General features: G+C 53.0%; 1 protein-coding gene across 1 annotated transcript; it reads left to right on the top strand.

Moving 5' to 3' along the window:
• Positions 1 to 8,750: 8,750 nt before the first annotated feature.
• Positions 8,751 to 24,620, top strand: CTSD (cathepsin D). Its single transcript, XM_084263513.1, has 9 exons — positions 8,751 to 8,905; positions 9,354 to 9,510; positions 11,824 to 11,947; positions 13,535 to 13,653; positions 17,333 to 17,532; positions 18,691 to 18,813; positions 19,956 to 20,100; positions 21,029 to 21,127; positions 21,786 to 24,620. The coding sequence occupies exons 1-9, from the start codon at positions 8,844 to 8,846 to the stop codon at positions 21,945 to 21,947; spliced, it is 1,191 nt and encodes a 396-aa protein (XP_084119639.1). The 5' UTR covers positions 8,751 to 8,843; the 3' UTR covers positions 21,948 to 24,620.
• Positions 24,621 to 24,920: the final 300 nt, after the last annotated feature.

Raw genomic sequence — 24,920 nt, 5'->3', positions numbered from 1 at the left:
GGGCTGAGCTTAAATGGGTCTCCAGGGCCACGAGTTGAGGACTTTGTTGGGCAGTTGGGGTCTGCGGGTGTGCTCAGAATCCTGCCCAGCACCAAGCCTTGTGCCCCACACACAGATGCCTCTCCTCTGGCAATTTGGACTCTGCTCCTAATTTTCCTGGGGAGCAAGCAGCCCCTCAGACAGATTTGCAGGTTTCTTTCCCCAGGGCTAGATGTGAGCTGTTGCCACCAGAGGCCACTGTGCTGCCTGGGGACATGGCACCACAAAACCCCTGGAGCTCCCCAGAACAGTCTCATAAAAAAATACAAACCAGCTGCTCAGGGCAGTGCCTGCTGGGTGGTAGTAGGATTATGGGCGGAGGAGATAAGAGAAGACAGTGGCTTAGTTTTTTTGATCTTGGCATAATCTGAAAGTAATTTTTTTTAAGGCTTCACAAGCATCGTTCTCACCAATGGTGTCCCCCCCACACCACCGATAAGTTAATAAACGAGCATCCCTGTGTGAACACTTGTCCCTTACTCCTGTGTTCAGCAGTGTGGGACGAGGGCTGGGGTAACTCATTTCTACTTTACAGACATTCAATTCTATCATCTGGTCTTGTACCTGTGCATCAGGGTGGGTTAAATACATGTTGGATTGAGCTTTGGTTTAGGCCCCTCTGTGTTCCAAAGCCCACTCTCACTCCCTCTGTCCTGGGCTTGGAGGTTCTGCACACCTTGCCTTAGAATCACAGAACCACAGAATTGTAGGGGTTAGAAGGGACCTCCAGAGATAATGGAGTCCAACCCCCCTGCCAAAGCAGATTCTTAGGACAGGTCACACAGGTAGGCACCCAGACAGGTCTTGAATATCTCCAGAGAAGGAGTCTCCACAAACCCCCCTGGCAGCCTGTCCCAGTGCTCTGTCACCCTCACTGTGAAAAAGTTCTTCTGCATGTTGGTGTGGAACTTCCTGTGCTCCAACTTGCAGCCATTGCCCCTTGTCCTGTCTCCACAGACCACTGAAAAGAGGCTGGCTATTTCCTTGTGTCCCACACTTGAGATATTTATAAACATGAGTAAGATCCCCTCTTAGCCTTCTTTTCTCAAGGCTGAACAGCCCCAGTTCTTTCAGCCTTTCTCTGTAGGGGAGATGCTCCAGGCTTTTAATCATCTTCACAGCCCTTCACTGGACTCTCTCCTTAGAAAGGGGAGCTACTCGCCCCACCATGCCACCAGCACAAGTCCTGTTCCTGCCACCGCAACCACCATATGGTTGCAAACTTGGGGCTGCCAAGGCAGGGCAGGGGTGCCTGCGTGCAGGGCTTTGGGAGGAAGCCACCTCCAAAGAGACAAAGCCTGGCAAGGTCTAGTCATCGTCAGTCTTGCCCCTGGCCTTTTTGCTTAGTCCAGATGCTGAAATTAGACGTATCGAGGCAGCAACATCAACAACATCAGCTACTCATCATTCACTAATAATGCTAAGCACCCGTCAGCCTCAATTGCTGAGCAAACATTAATTATGTGATGCTCAAAACATGCCTGGTAAGCAGGTACAGATGTTCATCCCACTTTCATGCAGGTCAGATACCACCGATCTTGGTGCAGGGATCCAAGCACCCACCTCCAGCTCCACTTGCTGCGCGTAGCCAGCTGCTCTGGTGGCAGCTGGTGGTGGGGCCATGGACTTGGTGGTGGTGGCAATGATAGTCCTGGTCATCCATCCTCTGCCACTCCAACCTATTGCTTTGCCAGTGCCTGGACAGCTTCAACAGGAGCTTGGTCAATGCCTTGGGTGAGGGGGAATTAGCTGAGTCAAGGGTGGTGGGGACAGGCTCATGTGAGCCGTCACAGGGCACGAGCTGCTGAGGCAGGGGGAAAGTGCCACATGCCTTCCTCCAGCACCATCAGCACAGCAGGGGATGACCGAGCGAAACATGCCCAAAATGGGAAAGAAAAGGAAGGAAATTCAGGGCTTGTGGGATTGCATCATATGGGAAAAAGTGCAACTGCTTTAGGCCATGGCTCAAACATGTAGCATCAAAACTGCCTTTTATTGCCCTGCTCCAAAGATGTGGCATAAAAACTGCCTGTTTCTGCCCTGCTCTGAAGATGGAGCATCAAAATCAACCTCCAGCAAGGACTGCTACTGCTTCAACTCCTGCCACAAGAACAAACTTATTGTTTCTGCCTTACAGGCATGTGTAGTAAGTTCATTAATGCTTGAGATGCTCCTCAGGTCTTGGTTTTATGAGGCATTTTAATCTTCCTCCTTCAAGGGGTTGCTGGTGCCCAGGGTTCTTCAGCTGTCTGAAAGGGATTTAGCTGCCAGGGTTGGTCACAGTATGTGTCTCTGATATCCATCTTAGGTTTTGGGGGCCAGGGCAAGGCAGGTGCAGGTCACACTGCTGTACCACCCCAAGGGACAGTCTCCCTTTGACTCCTGATGGTTTTCACACCTTCCCAGGAAAAGAAACAAAGGGCTGCAAAGGGAGGTCCAAGGATCTGCACTTGATTCTGGCCACTTCTTCCAGCAACCTCATGCTGCCCCAGCCAAAGCTGCACAGTGTCAGGGCTCCCCCTGGCACTGACCCACTGCTGCTTGAGACACCCCAGGACACCCTCCTCATGCAGGGAGGGAAGCTGGCTGCCTCCTCCTCTGCTGAGCCCAGCCCAGCCAGCCAGGATGAACAAGTGGCCCTTGTTTCAGGACCCAGGGACTGGAGGCTGCAGCCAGCTGCTCCCAATGAGTTTGCAAGACACCTTTGCCCAGGAGCAAGCCCTTAAATCCCCGTTCATTGCACCAGTCAATCTAGGGTTGCAGTGCTATAAAACCCAACAACTTAGTGCTCTGAGGGAGGAAGGGATTTTTTATAAAATGGTGGCACTGCAAGGAGGGGAGACTGACAGGTATTTAGCTGCTAACAGACATCCACACTGGCAGTGTCTGAGCAGTTCTACTTCATTGATTCCTGACTGCAGTGGAAGAGGATGCTGGAGACTCCAGGACCCGGGCACAGCTGCAGTGCCCACCTCCCTCCACCCATAACCTACAAGCGCCTTCAGCTGCAAGCACAGGACAAAGCATCTTCGCATTTTTGACCATAACCCTAACCTTAAGCCACCCTGGTGGCAGAGCTGCTTGGGAAACACTCAGGGCTTCGCAGCCCGAGCGCCTGAGATGCCAAATCTCATGCTGCAAATAATTAACAGGGTGTTTTGTGTGCAGAAGCTCAGAGAGAGTGTTTGTAAAGCCGCACTGTGTTTGCCGAGGTGCTTAAACGTGGGTTTGAGATCTTAACCCCACACAGGCATGCTGGAAAATGCTGGCTGCAGTGGCAAGTGAAGCTGGAGCCTAGGAGAAAGGTGACAATAAATGGGTAGGAATGAAGAACCGTCATGGGTATATTCACACAGCAGCAACTGTCCCAGGAGGACAGGATTGATTCACCAAATCACCAGTGGAAGCTGTGTGGTTGTTCCCATTCCAGGGAAACACATTGCAATGTTAAGCTGATCCTTGGGTCACCATGCGGTGCTGATCCCATCTTTCTGAGCCCACCCTCCTCCCAGGGCCAGAAGGCTCAATTGCTTTGGTGCTTCGTCACATGGAGGGGATGTGATTGCACAAACAATAGTCTTCTCAGGGAAGCTTCAGCTGGAAATCAAATGAAGTAATTAAATGGCATCTAATGATGGCAAAGAAAATGAGATAGATGGTGTGCTTGGATGTGGCTGGAGGCACATCTCTGCATCATGCACAGAAACCACACCAGCGAGCCAATACCCCCCACCCCAAGCCAGGCTCATACTGTCCCAGGGACTGCAACAGGGATTGCTAAAGGCAGGTGACGAGGTGAGTTGGGTCCCAGTGTTCTCCATTACATCCTGGCGTGGGAGGTGATGAATCAATGCCATCGTTGCCACTTACCACCCCATCCCGTCAGCGGCCAGTCACGCTGCCTGCTGCCTGCCAGGGTTGTTGTTGCCCATCCCCAGCAATTTCAGCCCGCTGCAAAATAACTCGTGTGAGGCAAACACCACGAGATCCCTGCCCCGAGGAGCTGACAGGGCCAGTAGCTGGGGTGAGGCAGGTCCCCTCCTCCCCAAAGTGGGTGCCAGGTGTCTCCCCGGCTGCGGGGGAGGATGGGCCAGGGGATGCGGAAGGACATCCGACACCAAGTGGGGTCAGGTGCAGGCAGGTGGTGCGGAGGCAGCAGGGATTTGGGCAGCGCCATGGAGCTCATGGGACACGGGGATGTGTGATGCTGAGTTTCGCAGCAGCCTGGCAAGGCAAGGCAGTATACAAGTAAACCCCAGTGAAGACACCACGGCAGCTCACAGGCTTAAAGACCATAAGCCTTTTGCTGCATAAAGCCTTTTTTCTTTTTATAAGTAGCTAGTGGAAAGGCCGAAAGGGCAAGGTCCAATGGAGGAGGTCCACCAGGGAGAAAGCACCCCCCACTCAAAGGCTACTGCAAACAGCCCTGATGGGGATGAGGTCATGCTCAGAGATCCTGCCTATTGTGCCACCCAGCCATGCCACCCAGTCGTGCCACCCAGCCACTGGCACCCTCACCCGCCCCGGGATGAGGGTTTGAAGGAGGACAGACATCATGGGAACAATTACCACCCTAAGCCTTTTGCAACTTGGCTTAGTGTCTCCCCAAGGTCACCGCAGCCCACACTGGCAGACAAAAAAATATTTAGACGGGCTGCTGGCTGGCTCTGCCTCCAAACCAGCCCCAGCCAGCCAGGGATGGTCTGGGGATTGCCACTGCCAGTGACATCCAGGACATCTCCCCCAGTGCCCGCAACACTGCGACATAGTGGCCAGGACCTGGATGAAGCCCTTTGCTGTGCTTAGCACAACCTATCCTCTGCTCATAGGTTTCCCATCAGCTAGAGATGCTACTAAAGCACTTTCAGGTTTTCTTTTGCGGGTGCCACCCAGAATAAAGGGTGTAATTCGGGACAGGCCGGTGCTGCTGGAAAACGCGCCTTCACCTTGTGAATTGCACTTCAATTTAGGAAACGGCACTGGGAGTGGGCGAGGTCCTGGCACTGGGCCGGGAAAAAGCTAGCATTGCTTCGCTCAGGGGCTCGTGGCTGGTGAATCAGGCTCTGCTAATTAGCTGCATCCAGCAGCTTCACACTGGAACCGGGACTTGGAGTTGGGAGTCAGGGCGTTGGCAACCAGACCTGCCTAGGCTTGTCTGCCTGTAAGTGCTGCTCGGCTCAGACGGAGGGATAGTTCTGGGTTTTTTCTCTAGCATTAAGCTTCAAAATCCTGAGCGCATTTGTCTTAACTTGAAGATGTTTGTCCTCTAGAATAATCTCATCCACAGCTTTGCATTTGACACTTCTTGGTCAAAAAAAATGCAGCATGTCTGAACTGAAGCTTTCCTTGCCCTTTAGGTCGTTGCAGATACCACTATGATAAAGAAATTATTTTTAAAAAAATCAAGGGCGAAGGCAAATGCATGGACATATGTGAGGAGAAAGAGGACACTGCTAACTGACTGCAGATGCCAGAGTCCCCCAAAAATAACGAGTCTGAAACTAAGCACCATTAGGCTGTCCAGCAAAGGGCAGGTGGAACACCCGGGTATCACCCATGGAGAGGACCCCATTCTCCTGGGGTGCGGGTTGGGGTGTTCCTCCCTGCAGGAGCTGCTGGAGCTGAGTCATTTGACACCCCCTCCTTGGGAATACTCTCCGGCGGAGATCAAAGTTGTGAAAGCGTGGTCCGCTCCCAGGGGCGCGTCACCCCACACCCACGGCCGTGGCCGCCGGGAACAGTGCTACAGCTCACTCCCCAGAGCCGGGGGGATGTGGGGGAGCAGGGAAACAGACTAGCAAGAGAGGGGGTTCATCCACCATACCAAAAATTGGAGCAAGGAGGGACAGGTCCCTCGTCTGTCTCTTGCATGTCTCTGCCTGCTCCAGATGTCTCAGCCATGGCACTGCAAACAAGGAAAAATGTAAGAAAGCCCAAGCCCATGCTCATGACAGTCTATCTTTTGAAGATAACACAGAGCAACTCTCACAGTCCCAGCTTATAAATACTTGGACATGCTCCCAGCTCCTAGTTAAACATCCCTGTGGCACCTCTCAAGCCCTGACATCAGAGCAAATATCCCACAGAGGTGTTGAGGAGGCCCAAATGCAGAAATCTTGGCTCCTTGCTGGGCCCACTGGTCTCATTCTGCACAGGCACAGTGGAGTCAGCTCCAAAGCTGCTGATGCCACGGGCTACAGCCAAATTCAACACACTGGGGATAACACCACCCCACCCCCCCCCCCCCCAGTCCCTTCCAATTCTGTAAAGACCTGGGAGGATCATTGTAACATTCCCCAACACATTCCTTGTCCTCCCTTTTTCCCAATAAACTACTGGGAAGCATCTGGGCTCACCAGTGTGATGGACATGTAAGTTCCTTAGAGAAGCACATCTAAAAAGCAGCAACCCTCCCACAATGGTACAACAGCAACTGGTACCATGAAGCCCAAGCAAAGGCTTGTTCATAACAGCTTTGCTAAGAGAAAATCTTGCCCTTAATCCCATGGAATTAAAAAAAACCCACAGACTGGGTCCAGGTTGCAAAGTCTTTGCACTGCACTGCATGACAGTACAGGGTACATCGCACGCCATCCACACCAGCCCGCTCCATAGTCATGGGATGCTGGGAGAGACTGGCTGGACTGGAAATGCTCACAGAGGAACTGCCATAGGTGTCCTAGCCTGAGGGCCCAGTATGCATTGCCTGACTGGAGAGGGTTTCCTGACCACTTCAAAGAGGAGGGAGGAGGGCTGGCTCCACCACGGGTGGAGAGCTTGAGAGGGTGCAGAGGAGCCCCAGGCCTGGCGTCAAGACTGTCCCTTTTGTCTGCGAAGTACATTTGCAAGGGGCTTTAGAACCCTTGGGGAGGGTGGGTTTGCTTGGGTGGGACCACAGTTGGGTTAGTTTATATGTATGACCCACTCCCACCACCAGGCACTCAGTGCTCACGCTGCTGTTACCCACGGGGACAAGAGGAGGGTACCCCTGAGCTGGAGCCCATGGCAGCTGCGATGCCTCTGGGGTCAGCCTAAAGATGCTGGGGACCGGCCATGCCTTGGCCTCTCGCCTGAAAAGAGCTGTTCAGGGTTTTGCTGAGTCATGCAGCGCCGCAGGGCTGGGAAGGCACTGGATTTTGCTGACTCAGGGTCAGTGGCATTCGCCTTGACCACATGCCTGCGGGGGCAGGAGGGAAGCGGGGACTGGCCAAAATAACGGGACCCAGCAGGCTCAGCCAATGCTTCCAGCCATTGCTCTGGAAAACCTCATCCTGATGGGTGCCATTGTCCCACAGAGAGGCAGCAGGTTTCCCGATACCCCCGGCTTGGCATGGCAATTTGTGGAGCTAATGGGCCAAGGGACCCAGCCCCAGAGCAGAAGTACCCCCTAAAAACACTTGATTGTCTGCAGCACAGACCTGGAGATGCAGGATGCTCCGTGGGGCCATGGGAGGATGGGAGCAGCTGGGAGAAATGGCACGAGCAAGGTGCCAGCATGACCCAGCGATTTTCCAGAAGTTGTGTCCACACAAAGAACTTGGGTGAGGAATGAGGACCCTGCCACAAAACCACGGATGCCCCACTCCAGCATTGCTGAGTTCATCTCATGCATGGCTGCTATCCTGTCTCTGCGGCTAGGCACAAGCAGGAGCAGAAAACAAACACTGTGGCGCTCAGGACTTGGAAAGGAAAGCATCTGTAAATCCTATTTTATTTATATTTTCCTTCCAGCCGGTCTTGTGGCTCTGTAAGAGCTCAGTCGGGGCAAACTGGGCAGAGATTAGCTCTGTCTGCCACCTCCCAAGCCGGCGGGGTGGCACCTCTGAGCTTTGCCGTGACAGCCTATGGTGGCAAAGAGTCCACCCTAGCGCTCCCCAATGCTTGTCCCTATGTTCTTGGCAGGGAGTTGGACCTCAGGGTCTGCTCGTGGCCAGTGTGCCCCCAGGCTCTGCTGAGCACCAGCATCATTCTCGACGGCTGTAGGTGTCCCAGTACAGACAATGGTATTTTGAGGAAAGGCACATCTGGCATGGGACCCCCTTGGCCCCTCCCAAACAAGCTATGGTCCAGACTATGCCCATCTCCCCCTCAAAAAACCCATCCTGGAGGAGTAAGTCCCCCCAAACTAGGAGTGTCTTGAGCCTGGTGAGAAGCACAGAACTGGGGGGCTGCCATGCTCCTCCTGAGCGGGGGTGCAGACATCCCTGTGGGCCCAGCTGGTGACAGCGGGTTGGCAGCTGAGGTCCAGCTGCAGCCATGGGCTTCCAGCACGCTGAGCCATCCACCCAGGCTGGGGGGGCGTAGGCGAGCTGCATTCCTTGGGTGCTGGGGCGGGGGGCTGCTGGCTGGCGGGGGGTGGGCAGGGGGGTGTCCTGTCCCTGTGGGGGAGAGAAAAGCCGGAAAACCTGGAAATAACAACCAAGAGGAAGTTAAAGCCAACAAAAGTGAGCGCACGCAGCCAGCCGGGCGCCGCGTGACTTATTTAATAGTGTTTATTCCCCTTTTCCCGGAGGCTGAGTCATGGGCCGAGGCGCCGGGGGTCAGGCCCGGGGACCGGGGGGGGATGCGAGGCGGCTCCCCCGGCCCCGCACCGTGCCCGCCCCGGCCCGGCCCAGCCCGGCCCGCCCTCACGTGACCGCCGTTGCAATTTTAGGCCGTCAGCTGACTGGCGAAATCCCTGAGAGGGGCCGCCGCTCCTACAAAAACAGCCAAGGCGGCCGGGCGCGGCGTCGCGGCCTCCGAGCGCGGGACCCTCCGGCCTGTGCCGTGCCCCCTCCAGCCGAGCCACCGTCGCCATCGCCGCCATGGGCCCTCGCGGTCTCCTGCTGCTGCTCGCCCTAGCGGGGCCCTGCGCGGCCCTCATCAGGTGAGCCACGGGACGCCTCTCGGGGTCTGGCCGACCTCCTCGGGAGGGCTGGGCGTGGGGGGGCCGCGGGACGTGCGCCCCGGGTGCCGGTGGTCTCGGTTTCTCTCGCAGGCAGCCCCCCGCGGTGCTGCACCCGCCCTGCCGCCCCCATTAAAGCCGGGGGGAGAAGGTCTGAGCCCCCCTAGATGGGGGTTCAAAACTGATGCTCTACCCGTGCGGGGGGATCTCGCCTCAGCTTCCTCTGTTCTCACCGACCTTTTCCAGCCACCTGCCCCGCTGTCTCTCCCCCTTCTCTGGCTTTGGGAAAAGCACGGGGCACGGCACTGCAGGGAGCCCTGTCCTCCCCGTGCTGGGGGTCCCTTGGTTTTGATGGAGCTGTGCCGACCTGTGAGGACCCTGCACACACCCCCCTGCCATTAACAGGTTGGCATTCACCTTTCCCTCACAGGATCCCCCTGACCAAGTTCCCCTCCATGCGGCGAGTCCTGAACGAGGTGGGCAGTGAGATCCCAGACATGAATGCCCTTACCCAGCTCCTCAAGTTCAAGCTGGGCTTCGCTGATGTGGCTGAGCCCACCCCAGAGATCCTGAAGAACTACATGGATGTGAGTAAACACCCCCTTTCCCCCCTCCCCCCGACATCAGTCATCCACACACACTGTGACAGAGCCCAACATGATGTTGGCCATGTGGCCATCGCTTCTGGGGGTACCCATCCCATGGGGGTGGTGGGACACACCAACCTCACTGCCCCACCACAGCCAGGAAAGTGGAGGGAGAGATTCCTATAGGAGAGATTCATGCACCCCCATGGCACAGTAGGTAGTTGCTGAAAGTTGCTTCCCATCATTTTTAAGCTAAAAATACTAATGCTAATAATTATTATAATATTAAAAATAAACTCATTGCCACCCAAGTGGGAACTTTGATGCTTATGTGACCTATTTCCTTACCCCTTTGCCACTAATTAATGATTGTAAATAGGGGCCTGTTCACTCATGGTCCTTCCTAACATCTGGCCTGTTTTGGCTCTGCTTTGTGCAAGACAGGGGCATTAAAATCATGCTCCGCTCCTTGGAGTGTAAAAGAGCAAGCATGGGGCAGGGAAGAAGACTTGAACTGGGCACCAGCTTTTTATGGAACTGGGGATGCAGGACCTTTCCTCTCATTATCCCTTGTCTTCTGCACGGCCTTGGGAAAAGCCACCCTGTATCATGACCTTGGCAGCTTAGGGACATTCATGGTGGAAGCAGCAATAAAAGAAGCCAGATAAAGGACGTGAAATTTACCCTTGTCCAGCTGCCAGACACGTGTGGGGTTTCCTATTTCTGGGTTCCCTACCGGGTACCCTTGTGACTTTTGGGGAGGTGGGCAGCACTACCTGCTGGCAGAGTAAAGCTGGCACCGTATATTTGGGTATTCATTCAGGATATTCCCTCCTGCCTCCCCTTCCCCAGGTGTTCTTGTCACCCAGCCAGCACCATCCTGCCAGGACTGTGCTGGGAACGGCTGCCAGTGTTTTAATTGGTAGTGTTGAAAGCCAGGGCACCAGCAGTTACGCCACGGCCCTGTCTCTTGTGACTGCAGCTCAGGCTGCTGCTTGGGGAAGGACTCTGCTCCCATGTTGCATGGGGACCAACCCAACCTGCAGTGGGAGATAAGGGCCTGCTGGGTCCCAGCCTGGGCAAAAATGCTTTTGCTGCCAGAGGAGCTGCTGAGATGAAATGCACAACATCCCCTAGCCCAGCCAGTGTTGTCCCCACCAGCCCCTGGGAGCCCCTTGTGCATCAGTGTATGTAACGTTTGGGGCCTCTATACTGGGGCTGGATTTTCCAGCTTCAGCATAGTTTTAACTGGAAGCAAGTGTTTACCAGCCCCCACCCTCCCTTATGGCTAATTGCAAGCAATGGATTATTAATTGCTCACCAAGCAACCCCTGCAAACTAAGCGCACAGGAGGTGAGAAGCTTTGATAATCCTGTTTTCTGCAACCCTCACCCCCTTAATTAAGTACCCAAGGGGTTTGGAAAGGCCACAGGCTGACTTCCCTTGCTAGCAATCTATTCCCCAGGGCCCTGATCTAGCTGCTCACCAAACACAACATGGGTCTCCTCCCCTTTGGGAGGACTGGGGAAAAATGGGACCATCCAGGACCTGCTAAGCATTTCCCATTCATCCTTTCCATCTGAATAGAGGGATGCCCTACAAACATCTCAGCCACCCAAGTTTTTTTCAGTCCCAGCAGAGATGCTTTTGCAGGGCAGAGGGGTGTCTATTGGATGCCTGAACTACAGGAACTTCTCCCAGACTCTCACCCCACAGCCCTACATCCTTCTCTGGCAGAGCTGCTGATGCCCTTCTCTCCCTCCAGATCCTCCAAAGACTGCTGGTGCCAGCAGCTGAGCATTTTATTCCTCCCCACCCCAGGGGCTTGCCAGCCTGCACTGAAAACACCAGAAGCTATATCTCCACCTGTGGTGGGCAGAGCTGCTGCAACATACAGTTCCTCTGCAAAACCACCAGCAAAGCAGCTTCCCAGCCAGTTTCAGTAGCACAGGTGTTTTGTTTGGCTTCCTCCCATTTACCTCCTCTTCCCTGTAGTGAACCACATGCTGGCCTGCAGACCATCACCCTTCTTCCCTGTCTCCCTGCCCCAAAAGTCCTCCTCTGCAAGCACCCATCTTGCTTCTCCTCCCCAATTTATCCTTCTCACACCCACTGTAATGAGGTGTGAACACCAAAGGGGAGCCTCCCTTCCAGAGGAAAATGTCTGGGAGGTCATCACTACCAAAACTTAGAGCAGAGTGGTGTCTAAATAAGAAGCTAGTCCCCTTTTTTGATCCAGAGATTTCTTGATTTGTTGTCTCTAATGCCTGCTTTTAGCCAGTTGCCTCTGCTCAGCTCCCTTCTCCTTTGCAGGCCCAGTATTATGGTGAGATTGGCATCGGGACCCCCCCTCAGAAGTTCACAGTGGTCTTTGACACCGGCTCCTCCAACCTCTGGGTGCCTTCAGTGCACTGTCACCTCTTGGACATCGCTTGCTGTAAGTGTCACCAGTGCTGGCTGCGGCTTGGCAGCTTCTCTGGACCTGGACAATGCATATCCTGGCACTGCAAGAGGGGAAACTGAGGCAGCAGCGTGACAGGACTTGCCAGAGGCTGATGGGCTCTTTAGGGTCAGAGCTGGAAATAGGATCTCAAACTCCTGCCTTCATTACTCCCTTCCTGTTTTTACCCCTCCACATCGCCCACACACAGCTCCAATCCTTCCCCAACAGACTCAGCCCTGCAGCTGGGGAGCAGCATCACAGGTTGGGATGTTTCTCCCCAAATTATAGACTGACGCTGCTGTTGCCCCATTGCGCAAGGCTGGGTGAAAAAAGTCAGCCTCTTGCCAGATCTGATACAAACTGTCCTAGTTTCTGGTTTATTGCTGCATGGAGCATGTGTGTGCATGTTTATGGATTTATAATTAACAAAAGCCAGGTAGGCACAACATGATGCGAATGTCTTAGGCACTCCAAGGTTTTTCAGCTCTGTGGCATTCCTATGCAATAAACCTCCACTGGAGAAGGTTTCTAACCCAGCTATGGCAAAATGTGATTTAAAAGCTACCAGCTGTGCTGCTTAAGAAGAACAGAAACCTGTGGAGCCAAATGCAAACCTGAAAGGTGGCCTGCAGTGCTTGCTGGGGGTGGGGAGGAAATTTAGAGTTCTTGTGTGGCCCTGTAGTACCCAGAGAGGAGATGGAACTCTTTCTTTCATAGGTGAAACGAGATTTAGGACTCCAGTAGGGTGGTGAGGTCCAGACCTCAGGATCCCTGATCTCTAGGAGGGAGCCAGTTTCTCAAGGCTGCAGTGCAGGAGTTGCTGAGACCAAAGGGCTTGTTTTATGATATGCAGTTAAGTTTAACCTCCTGCCAGACTGGGATCCAGACAGCCCTGCCAGGGGAGTCCCTGAGTAGTGTGTCAAATTCTGTGTGGCTGGGCTGGTTCGTCCTCAGTCGCTGCGTCCCGCTCAGCCGGCAGCCACGGAGCCGGGCTGGTCGAGCTCACCACCACGTGCTGCTGCCCAACTCGTGACTCAGGAGGAATCTGCGGAGGAGGAATCTGCTCAGCCATAAAACCAAGGGTGTCTTCCCTTCCAAGGGGAAAAGCAGCTTGGAGTAGGGGAAAGCCCATCTCCTCTGGAAACAAGACAATACTTGCACAAAAAAAAACTGCATGAAAGCATTTCCAGCTAGTCTTAGTAGAAGAAATGGATAAATCCATACAGTTAAAATGTTTGTGCCCAGAGCAGACTATATTTAAACCACCCTGGTTCTCCATGGTGTGGGAAGCACACTTTGCTCTGGTGTCTTACATGAGACACACCAGCCACATAGCTTCTAGGCTCTTAATACCTGGTGCTCAAATCCAATTTAACAGCCAAATTGGATCTGCCCACTTAATTCCCCAGATGTTGGAAATGCTTTGTTTAGCAATCCCTGCTTGGTAAATGCTGGTTTTAGGCCCACCTTTATGTTGTTGAGTGTCTGTCTGTGTGCATGAGCAAGGCAGTGTGGGGTTAGGGAGCCGTAGGTATCAAGGAGCACTGATGTATGTCTCCCTGTCCCCCTCCCTGGTTGCAGTGCTACACCACAAGTACGATGCCTCCAAATCCAGCACCTATGTGGAGAATGGCACTGAGTTTGCCATCCACTACGGGACGGGGAGCCTCTCTGGGTACCTCAGCCAGGACACTGTCACGGTGAGTAACAGCTGCCCTTGTCCTCAGCTGTCCCAGACTGCTTTTGGCAGAGTGCTCAAAGCCATTTGATTTTGACGGGTTTTGCTTCTTGAGCGCCATGCTCCTATTGAGTATGCCTCAGTGCCATGTTTCCACGTGCTTTGAAGCAAGGTGGTGATGATGACCAAGGCAGGCAGGAAGCGGGGAGAGTGGAATGGGCTCTTGGCATCCCCATCTTGGTCTGGTGCTGAGGATGGTGCTTGTGTTTGTAAAGGCTGTGTAACGCTGGGGGACTTCCCCAGCAGTGTTTAGGGCCCACTCTGAAGTAGACACATTGCTGGTTGTTGCTCTCCATAATTTCATTTTCAGTGAGCAAAGGCTGAACTTCCTGTCCTGCAAAGGGGGGCACCTTTTGCAATTGCCTCCCAGGTACAGATGCTCGTGGGAGTTTGCCAGCTGCTGAACATTAGCAGTGCACATGCTCCCAGATTACTTGGTCACCTGGCAGGGGCTAGAGCATATGTTTGCTTCACAGCAGGGAGGCAAAGCAAAAGTTTTGAATTAGCATGTAAATCTAGGGATTTGGGGTTTTCCTTGTTGGGTTCAGATGAAAATTATTAACCTATCAATTTCCTTGAGATCAAAAGAATATCCAAGAGGAGACCATGTTGGGTGATTTGTGCAAGAAGCACTCTTTAGCCCATCCTTAGAGCAAGAAAACTTCAGGGTAGCCTGGGAACACCATCCTCTGTCTCTTTGCTGCATCCAGAGATGCTAGCAGCTCAATCTGGGTGCAAGATCCTCCTTGGGGGAGAGGCTTTTGATGGGCTTGGTGAACCTGAAAACTGGTGCAGGCAAGGCTTTGAGGGAGAGCCATAGCAGGGGAGGGGAGGGGGGAGTGGTGGGGGCTGCCAGCAGTTCTACACTGCTGGTTTTGTTCTCTGCTTTCCACAGCTCACCAAACTCTGGGATCATTTCAGTTTTATTTCATGCCATTTATTTCCTCTGTCCTGTGGTTCAGTTTGAAACACCCCACCACAGAACAAGCTGCTGATCTGAGCCTTCCCAAGGCTCTTGCCAAATGAAGGCACCCTGCACATAGCATTACGTTAGGTTTGCAAAATACAGACAGAGCAGGTGGAGGCATCTCTGCTCACCCCAGTAATGGAGCGGGACAGTGAGGCAAACACTGAACTTTACTGTCTTGTGAAATTGTGGGCTGGTTTAGGCACTCTGGCTTAATGCAGGGGCTAAAGTGAGTCAGGAGGAAAATTGCAGCTTTTTTTTTTATTTTTTTCTGTTTGTAATTATCAGCCTAATGCCTGTTTGCTAATTAGCTCTCCACTTCGCAGCAGCTCAGAGGAAGGATTTTGTGCCTGAGCTTGTTTGGGAAGTGAGGATGGCTCTTGGCAGCCAGCACAGCTTGTAACATTTGATTTTTGTACAGGCAGAAGCAAGAGAAACCTCTTGTGTGGAATCTGAGCAGTGTTAGGCTTGCAGTATGTGGGAGCAGGTCAGGGATCTTCAGCTTGGACACTGAAATGCTGCTTCTGATGCACAGCATCCCATAGGCAAGCTCTCAGTTGGATGTAGTCTGGAAATACAGACACCAGAACAGCCTTCAGGGTGACCCTCTTGGCTCTAGCCATCCTCATGGGTAGAAGCAATCACAGCAGCCTGTGGTAGCACTAACATCTGACCAAAAAATGCTATTTGGCAGGTGGACCAGAGTCCTTCAGCATGACAACCTCATGTCAAACATCCTCTCTTCTGTCAAGGAATGTTGCCTCATAGCACCACACACTTCCATGTTGCTCACCTTCCAAAAAGCAATAGGTTCAGCCAGCCCCCTGCTAGTCAAACATCTCAGCCTTTTATTGCAGACCAACCTTGGGATGTCCTTCAGGGGCATCAGAGAAAGCATTGCTGGCCATGGCACACGAGGTCTCCTGCACCACCGTGCAGGTACAAGATGCCCTTCCCTGCCTCTCCCCTGTGCCTCTGCAGAGGCAACCCCCAAGCCCCAGTGCCAAACCATGCCACAGAGGCCCTCTCTGCAAGTCTGCCTTCACTGTCTGGCACCTGCCTGCTCAGCAGAGGCTGCTAACAAGGAGACCTGGTGAGCTGCAGGGTGCTGACACCTGTCTGCAAAGTGCTGGAGGGTGGCCACACCACGCAGCTGTGCCTGGGCGAGAGCCAGCTGAGGGGTGGAGACAAAGGATCTGTCCGCTGGAGGTAGCGCTCTGCTAAAGATGCTCTTGGGTTTCAGCCCTGCTGAGGACCGAGTGTGGGCGTGGTCTGCTGAGACCCCACCACCCACAGGTATCTGCCTCCCTCCGGGGATGTACAACCAGGGCAATAGTCAGGCAAACCTGACGCTCAGCTTTATTACTCCTTCCTATGAGTGGGAGCCTTACTGGATTTTCTGAGCTGATCAGGACCAGCTGTGGAGCGGTGGCTTTTGTAAACCTGTGGTGCACAGCTGGGGCACACTGCGTGTGAGCCAGCGGATGTGTTGCTCTGAGCTGTTTTGCCCCACATCCTGCCCTGTGGCTTTTAGCTTTTGCAAGGCTCGATCGCCCTTTCCTAGTGCAAGCCTCTGATACCATTAAAGCCAAAACTGACCGTCCCAGCCTTGCACTGTCTAGCCCTGGGGGACTATTAGTAATTTACAGGGATCGTTATCTGCCATCAGGTAGGAGAGGCCAGCTTTTTTAGTCCAGCCTGGTTCACTACAGGGCTGCTAGCTGCAGGCTGAGAAGCTGAAATTGTTGTAGCACAGATGCTGAAGTTGCCTGTGGTCAGCCAGAAGCTTGGAAACCTCCTGACCTGCTAGAGCCAGGAGCCAGCAGACTTGTCCTGCTCCCTGTCAGCAGAGCCATCCGACTTTCTGTGATCTTTCTGGGTATCTGCCCTTGCAGGGCGTTTCAGCTTTCTGGGGGGGGACGCCAGTCCTCCTTGTGGCTGGCAAGAGAGGTGACCTTTGTGTTCTCAGTACTCTGCTTGCTATTTTTGTGTTTCGGGCTCAACCGCGCTTTTCTGCCTGGGTCTTCTTCCCTCCCGTGGGAGGTCTCTGCAGGCTGGTGAGTCTGGTGGAGCAGTATCCTGGGGATGTTTCTGATCTAGGGGAGATCACAGGGGTTGCTGCAGAGGTGAGAGGGATTTGTGCTCCCCACTGTGGGCTGGTACAGTGCCGCAGGAGTTGACTTAGAAGATGTCTAGGGTGGGGAAGAGGTTTAAAGGTGCAGCACAGGAGCTTTTCAGACTGGGAGGAAAGGATGAAGTGGGTGATAGGGGAAGGGATGTAGGGGTGACCAAGTGATACAGGGGACTCGGTGGAAACAGGAGGATCTGGAAAATGGTATGGCCAGTGCTAGGACCCAGCAAAAGGCTGGAAGTGCCAAGTGAGGAGGGCAAAGAACAAAGGGGGGCTCCTACCCATAGATATGTGCTGGCCTTTGCAGGGACTCAGGAGGTACCACTGTGTGGCCAGTGACCTGTGTCCCCTACAAGGGGAGTGGCACCAGGGTATATGGTTTCTATGGCTTCCTTCAAATGCAAGCGTGAAAGCAGGCTGGAGTGTGGCAGCACACTGAAGGATGCACTACAGCCTGTGTTCAGTGAGATCCTATTTCCATGCTGGTCCCCTGAGATGGTTTCCTTTACAGTGCTTTTTCTTTCCCTCTCCACCTCCCCTTAGCTCGGTAACTTGAAAATCAAGAACCAGATCTTCGGGGAAGCCGTGAAGCAGCCAGGCATCACGTTCATTGCTGCCAAGTTCGATGGCATCTTGGGCATGGCGTTCCCAAGGATCTCAGTGGACAAGGTCACCCCTTTCTTCGATAACATTATGCAACAGAAGCTGATCGAGAAAAACATCTTCTCCTTCTACCTGAACAGGTAGTGTTGGGTTTGGTGGCGCACCTCTGGCAAGCTCAGCTGGGCATTTATGCTTCCTGGTAGCACCTCTAGCCACGTGCCATTTTATGCCCTGGCCAGCACTGTTGCAGAAGTCTCAGCACAGTGCCCTTGCTGGAGCAGTTAGGCCAAAGTCTCTGTTTACTGCTTTGAACTAAGAAGAAGGGAGGTAAAAATGCAGCCATTTTACTGATTAAAAAAGCTGGGTAGATCTGCTACTGTATTTCTTAACTGATGAAGAGACAGAGAATGTTGCCATTGGAAAGAGAAACGAAAATAAACAGGGTTGTGGTCATGAGATTGCATGCTGCTAGTGCAGTCCTCATTAGGAGGGTAAACACAGCCTTGGTCTGTTGCCAAAATCTTTGAGGCATGTGGCTACCACCATTTCACATCCCAGGCAAGCATGCCCCCCACCAGTCATCATGATGTGGCTAAAACTCTGTCATGCCCTGGGAAATCCTCCTGTGTGGCTCCCAGCGCCTTCTCACCCACTGCTCCTCCCCTCAGGACACCCCATCGCCTTCCTGGCACTGCAGGGTGGACTCTGAACTACTTCAGCCCAAAAAGTAGCACGCCAGGAGCAGGGAAGACAGAGCATACTGCTGCTGGCCGCTCGAGCACCAGCCCTCCCCCATCACCATATTTCTTCCCATCTGCTCAGCAGCGCGCTTTTATCTGACGATAACCTTGAGGATTCAGCTCCAAGGCTGCTGGCTGGCACGGAGTCGGGTGCAGATAACCTAACACTGCACCAGCCGTGTCCAGCCCTGCACGGGTGCCTGTTACAAGCTGATGATTTGGAGGGTCCCTGCGCCAGTGCTCAGTTCCCCTTTTCTGTCCCCCTTTTCTGCAGCAAGTTTCACCACATGTCTCTGTGAAAGCATGAGGCAAAAGCTGCAGGATGCTTCAGCTGGGCCAAAATACTCCCATTTCCTCAAGCCTGTCTCACAGTATCTGTCCTTATACTGACATACAGCATGACATAAGTCATCTCTCTCAAATGCTCGTAATGCCATGCTTCATGAATCTGAAGAACCTCAGCATGTGTTTTGGGGCCATGCAGAGCGTGGTGTTCTCACCCTGACCTTCATGTTAATGGGCTTGGGGTTTTTTGTTTGTTTTTTTTTTTTTTTCCAGAGACCCCACTGCTCAGCCTGGTGGAGAGCTGCTCTTGGGAGGGACCGACCCCAAGTATTACAGCGGTGACTTCAGCTGGGTAAACGTCACACGCAAGGCCTACTGGCAGGTCCACATGGATGCGTAAGTCTCCCTTCCACCCAACTATAGGTGTGGGGCATGTGTGCAGACAGCTCACTGAGCTGGGCTGAGACCCTCCCCCGGTGGGAATCATCTTCTAACCCTGCAACAGATCCACACAAAAAAAAAGCAGATTAAAATGCCACCTTAAGGGGGGGTCGTTTGATGCTGGAAGGGAAGGAGAGGCAGAAAGCAGCAGGAGATGTTCTGCAAAGTTCTTTCCTCTTGTTTACAGTTTGGCCCCTGAAAACACCTGCTGCACTTTTGTGAATCAGGGAAAAAGCTGGTGTGTCCTCCTTGCAGGCAGAGCGACCCCCACAAATAAAACCCTGGCCTTTGTCAGTTCTTAGTGAGGCCTGAGCTGTGTGGCTCACTTGCACACAGCTTCAGAGGAGCAGGATGAGGCCCCAGGAAGCCAGCCCTTGACTGAAGGGCACAGCACGGCAATCAGCGCACATTGTTGGAGGCAGAGGGGAGGAGAGCAGGCTGAGCTGCCAGCCCGCCAACCCTGTGGTCTATTCTGAGCTCTCCCACGTGATGGGAACTTAAAAGCGGCCTGTGATCAGAGTGTGTCCTTTTCCTGGGGATCGCAGCCCTCCCCAGTGCAGGGTTTTAGTTCTCATCTTCCCCCAGCCCTGCTGCATTGGCAAAGCCTGGCAGACCTCTGGCTGGAAGGCTTCTTTTCTCTGCACTGGTGTGAAATGTGATGCGGGTGAGGAAGCAAGGCAGCTCCTCAGTCTTGCCTCTCTAATCTACGTGAACCCCCTCAGCCATCGCACCCCCCTTTAACCCTTTGCTTTTTGCAGTAGCATGGGCCATGCAAGTCCCTAATGCACAGCCCTTAACTTGCTAGTGTGGCCATTAGTCACAGTGTTTAGCGGGCAGCAGTCTGGCCTGTCTGTGGAAATGGAGTGCCTTGGTGCCTTACTGCCTCAGCAGGGAGCAGCCGAGGGACACAGGGGTCTGTGCACTAAGTCAGTGCTGCAGCAGGGTTTCTGAGTGCCCATCCTTCCCAGCTGTCTGCCACAGCCCTCCCTTGCATGCCTGTGTACTGCTCAGGTCTACCTGCTGTTTGCCTGCTGCTCCCTGCAGCCTTCGCTGGGAGGCCTCTAAGGATTGTCTTCTGTCTGGGCATCTCTCCCCAGGGTGGATGTTGCCAACGGGCTGACTCTCTGCAAAGGGGGCTGTGAGGCCATTGTGGACACAGGAACCTCACTCATCACTGGCCCTACCAAGGAAGTGAAGGAGCTGCAGACAGCTATCGGTGCAAAACCACTCATCAAAGGCCAGGTAAGGCTGGGCTGGTAAAGTGGGAGTCTGTGGCCATCATAGCATCCTGCTTTGCACCCAGATGCTTCTAGAGACCCGAGTCTTCTGCTCCCTCTGCTCTGTGTTCCCAACCTATGCTCCTGAAAAGCCCCTTGCATACCAGGGACCCCTTCATCCTTGGACCCTGGGTAGTGTTCAGCACCCTGCTCATACTCTTGTGAACTTCAGGAGGGTTTGGGTCGCCTCTACTGCCTGTCGCTGGGAGGCAGAGGAGAAGGGGCACATGCTGCAGCTGAGGCCAAGGATCCATGTTAATGTGAGTCTGGAGGCGCTTTAATACAAATACATTTAATGCAAATGACAACCCTTCCCTGCCAGGATTTAGGTAATCTCACAAGGTCATCTCTCCTCCCTGAAGTTATGGAGGGACAGGGATTATAAGGACCTTCTAGGAAAGATGCACTGCTCTAAAGTCCCTCCCAAATCAGTGAGCCATGAGCACTCTAAGGGCTTTTATGCTGTGTGGGGAGACCCCATGCTGCAGCAACAACTGCTACCCTCCCCAAAACTCACTAGTGTTAATTAAACTGGTTTTTGTCTATTCATCACACCACGAATCGTTGTGTCTCTAAGGCTGTATTGAGCCATGTCTCCCTCTCCCGTGGCAAAGTCCCCAGACCTTGTGTGTTAGGTGCTGTGCCCCAAGGCTCAGGAGACCCAAAAGCAGAAGCCGGCGTCTTTTGTCTCTGTCCCTGCCTCTGAAGCCCTCTGGCTCCTCAGCTTGCGTGGTTGAGTCACCGTCCCTGGATGTGTTTAAAAAAAGGGTAGATGAAGTACTTAGGGATATGGTTTAGCTTAGGATGGGAACAGTTGGACTTGATCTTAAAGGCCTTTTCCAGGCTTGTAATTCTGTGATCTAAGCATAAAGCCCTTCCTTTTTCCGTTTCAGTATGTGATCCCCTGTGATAAGGTGTCGTCTCTGCCTGCCGTCACACTGACACTAGGAGGAAAGCCCTACCAGCTCACTGGAGAGCAGTATGTCTTCAAGGTGCGTCCAGGCAACTTTTACCAGCCCTACACTTCTCTCCCAGGGCCAAACTTCTGCCTTCTCTACTCAGACCTCACCCATGAAATCCAAAATACAAAAGCAAGGCTGGAGCTGGCCCTCAGGAAAGAGTCTGAAAGGTTGAGATGACAGAGCAGTTGCACTGGCTGATGGACCCAGGCAACCTCACTAAAGTTCTGCAGTAGTGAGGACCCCCCCTGCCTGGTGCTTGTGAGGGATAGCAGGATGGGAGAGGAGGTGTGTGGGCTGGTTTGTGCAAACATTTTTCCCTTTTCTGCTGTATTCTGGTGCCATGAGGCCAGCCTTGTCATAGCAGAAGCCACCAGCCTGGCATTTAAGCAGTCAGAGTTAACTTGCAGGGACCATCTTGTGCAGAATTTCAACAGCAGCTCAAATTCAGAGTTGCTTGGGCTGGGAGGTTTGTGGGCACAGGTGGCTTTACTTGATGCTTTGCTGCATAAGGGCTCTGGGAGGGGGTGCTGGGTTTGGAGCCATGGAAGTGGCGGGCTGGGAGTTACTTTTGCAAGCTGTAGATCTCAGGCTGAAGTGCAGCCAGTGTTGGCACGTGTTATTGCTGAGCCTGTGAGGTTGAGGGAAGGGCAGGACCTCCCTGGACTGAAGTTCTTCCTCTTCACTCTAGGTTTCTGTACAAGGGGAGACCATATGCCTGAGCGGCTTTTCAGGCCTGGATATCCCACCCCCAGGGGGCCCTCTCTGGATCCTGGGAGATGTCTTCATCGGTCCCTACTACACCGTCTTTGACCGTGATAACGACTCTGTTGGCTTTGCCAAATGTGTCTAAGCGCCTGACCCCACTGCCTCTGCTACACACACTCTTACACGCACGGGAGCCATAGAGAAGGACTACCAGGATTAGAACCCAGTGAGTGAAAAGGACAAAAAGAAAAAAAGAAAAAAAAAAAAAGAAACTAGGTTTAAAATTATATGGAAAATAGTCATTAGTGCCCTGCTAACTATTTTTTTTTCCCCCTCTGTTGAGTAAGTGGTGCTGGGAGGTCTCTAGTTGACAGCTCCAGCTGGAGTAGCCCCTTGCTTTACTTCTAGGTCTTCCAGTATTTGTTTTTTAAGAATGATTCTCAGAGCTGAACAAGGCCCTCTCACATCTTCCAGCCCTGGTCTCCTTCCTGGGGGGACAGGTGGCTGGAGCCAGCCCCCGGCATCTCTGTTTCTACAGAGAAGCTGTGCGGCTGCTCTTGGGTTTGGGCTTCTACACTGGTGGAGAGGGATGGGGGAGCCTGTCCAGCACATTGTTTACTTCTTGCTTTTTCACTGATGAAGTGGAGGAGTGGGACAGGAGGGGAGTCTGTCTTCATCACCCCTCCACAACAGGTTGAGGCAGTGACCACGAGGTAATTTCTCAGTGGGTTTGTGTTGGCTTAATGCTAAGAGAACACATCCCAGGCTGGAGCGACAGGGAATCGTGGTAGTGTGCCCAACCATTGAGTTTTGGAACCCAGGGGCTTTGCTGGTGTGTTTTGTGTTGTGACAACACTAGTGGGAGAGCTGGAGGCATGATGTCTGTGTGCCTGGCCTAACAAGGCAGCTACTAGAGGGGCTCTAGCCAATGGGATGTTTGAGGGAGTAAGAACATGAAGGGGGTCAAGATAGGATTTAATAGAAGTCACTTGAATACATGGCTATGAAAGCCCAGCTTTCTGCTGAGCAAAGTCATTTGACACTGGGTCTCTCAAGTTTGGTGAACTCAGGTTCCCCAAACTGCAGATCTTCCCAGCTTCATCTGCAGTGAGTGAGTTATATTGTTTCCTAAAGCAACTAAGTGATCTACAAGCCAAAATCACACTAATAGAATCCATAGGTGTTTGTCAGCCACTTAAGAACTTTTGGAAACATTATTTGCAGCATTTTGAACTGTCCAAAACTCAAGGGACAGTAGAGCCAGAAAGCATCCCAGGTAGGAGGGTGCTGTGGCAGCTGCTGGGCTTGCATTTGCTTTCCCTGCTGCCCTGTCCTGAAACCCAAGACCCTTTAACACCTTCCTTACCTACTCTTAGTGGTGGTGAGAGCTGCGTTTGTGTCCACCCTTGGTTGCAGATGGAGTGAGGAACAATCCTGCTTTGGAGAGACTATAGCTGATGTAGCTGTGCTCACAGAGCCATCTGGAGCGCTGAGATCTGCGCATATGGAGCCACTCATCTCACTGGGCTGGCGTCAGTTAGGCAAACTCACTGGTGGGTCTGGGAGGATGATGAAGTGAGTTTTAAGCAGTGCTGGAAAGCAGAAGGGAGTCTGACGAGAATCCCAGCCTGTGCTGGAAGGGAGGGACTCTCTTTGCTTGCCCAGTAAGCTGGATCAGGTCCTGAAGTTAGGGAGCAGCAGCAGGTGAAGGGCAAGAGGACCAGATCACCACCGGCTGTAACACCAGGCCAGGCAAAACATGGTAAAATCTTGGCTCCCCAAAATTCACTAATGCTCCCAGCAGTACTGGTGAGGCCAAAGAAGTTCCCAAGAAAGGCCTTTGGGCAGTGAGGGAATAGACCATGATGCCCAGTGAAATACATTGCCCCAGCTACTGAATTCACAAACATCAGGGGCACGCATGGGGTCCTGAGGTGAACTGTGGGAGGACAGTGTGGATGTCCCCTAACCCCACCTGCTGCAGCTCATCAGTTTGGCTTTGTAACTGTGCCTCGTGCCATGGAAGCTTCTGGCGTGGGCAGTGGGGACAGGCCTGGGCACACTTCTGAAGCGTGTGGTCTCCTGCAACCCTGGGTGTGACAAGTGCTGCTCCCGACGCTTGCTTCTGCCTGCTCGTAGTCTTCACGTGCAACCCCGCATCTGGACGCCTAAGGACATCTGTTGCAGCCTGGCTAGAGAACAGTAGTGTGTTACCAAAAAAGAAAAAAATCAGCAGATATTCAGCATCTCTCTGGAAAGCCCTGATTTCACTCCAATTAAGTGCCCAGAGCTCCTCCCAGTCCTGCTACATTGTCTCACCATGCTGGAGAAATCCTGTAGCTGGGAAACAGAGACAGCCTCTTGGGTAATAATCCTGATTTGGGGAGGGGGGGAAGCCTGACATAGGGCTGATGGTGAGTTTTAAACATTTTTGACGTCAGATTCAAGCAGGATGTGCAGCACAGCTTCAGAACAAGCCATCAGGTCGTTCTGGGCATGCAATGCCTTGCGCCGTCTGCATCATAGCCTCTGTGGTAACCCAAGGTTGGGCTGGTGTCTGTCCTCAGACAGGCAGGACACACTGCCTGGGGAAAGAGTATGGCCCAGAACGATGCCCTGAGTGACATACCCTAGGATAGGCTGGAGGAGCAGTTCATCATAGTCTTCCGTGAATGGGTCTCCTCCCCTTGTTCTTTTATTTGCATTTTAAACCAAACTCTAACTGTGTGACTGGTTTTTTTTTTTAATCTAATTTGCTGTCAGAATTACTGTCTCATCATAGAAAATTGAAACAGAAATACAGTATTTCCCCCCTGAACTCTGTGAGTGGTCTTTCCTTAAGCGGTTTGAGATGCCAAACTCTTTCATGGTGCCCAGAGACTTGTGTCTCCCGGACCTGTTAGCTCAGTAGGCCTGGATGCCCACTCAGGTGGACCCATATGTGTTTCAGAAGGGCTGCCACCTTTCTCTCCACAAAGGAAACATTCTGGGAGCCCATTGCGTTTGTCTTCTTAAATATATTAAAATATAACCCAGCCTCTGCAGGATGCCATGACGGTGTCACCAGCCTGACCCAGCACCACCAGGGTAGCAGGCCCTCCCAACCTCTCCTAGTCTC

Source organism: Gallinula chloropus (genome assembly GCF_964237585.1).
Source record: "Gallinula chloropus genome assembly, chromosome: 4".
In the NCBI taxonomy this organism is placed as follows: domain Eukaryota; kingdom Metazoa; phylum Chordata; class Aves; order Gruiformes; family Rallidae; genus Gallinula; species Gallinula chloropus.
Note: the sequence above shows the minus strand (reverse complement) of the source record. Positions and strands in the feature narration are given on the sequence as shown.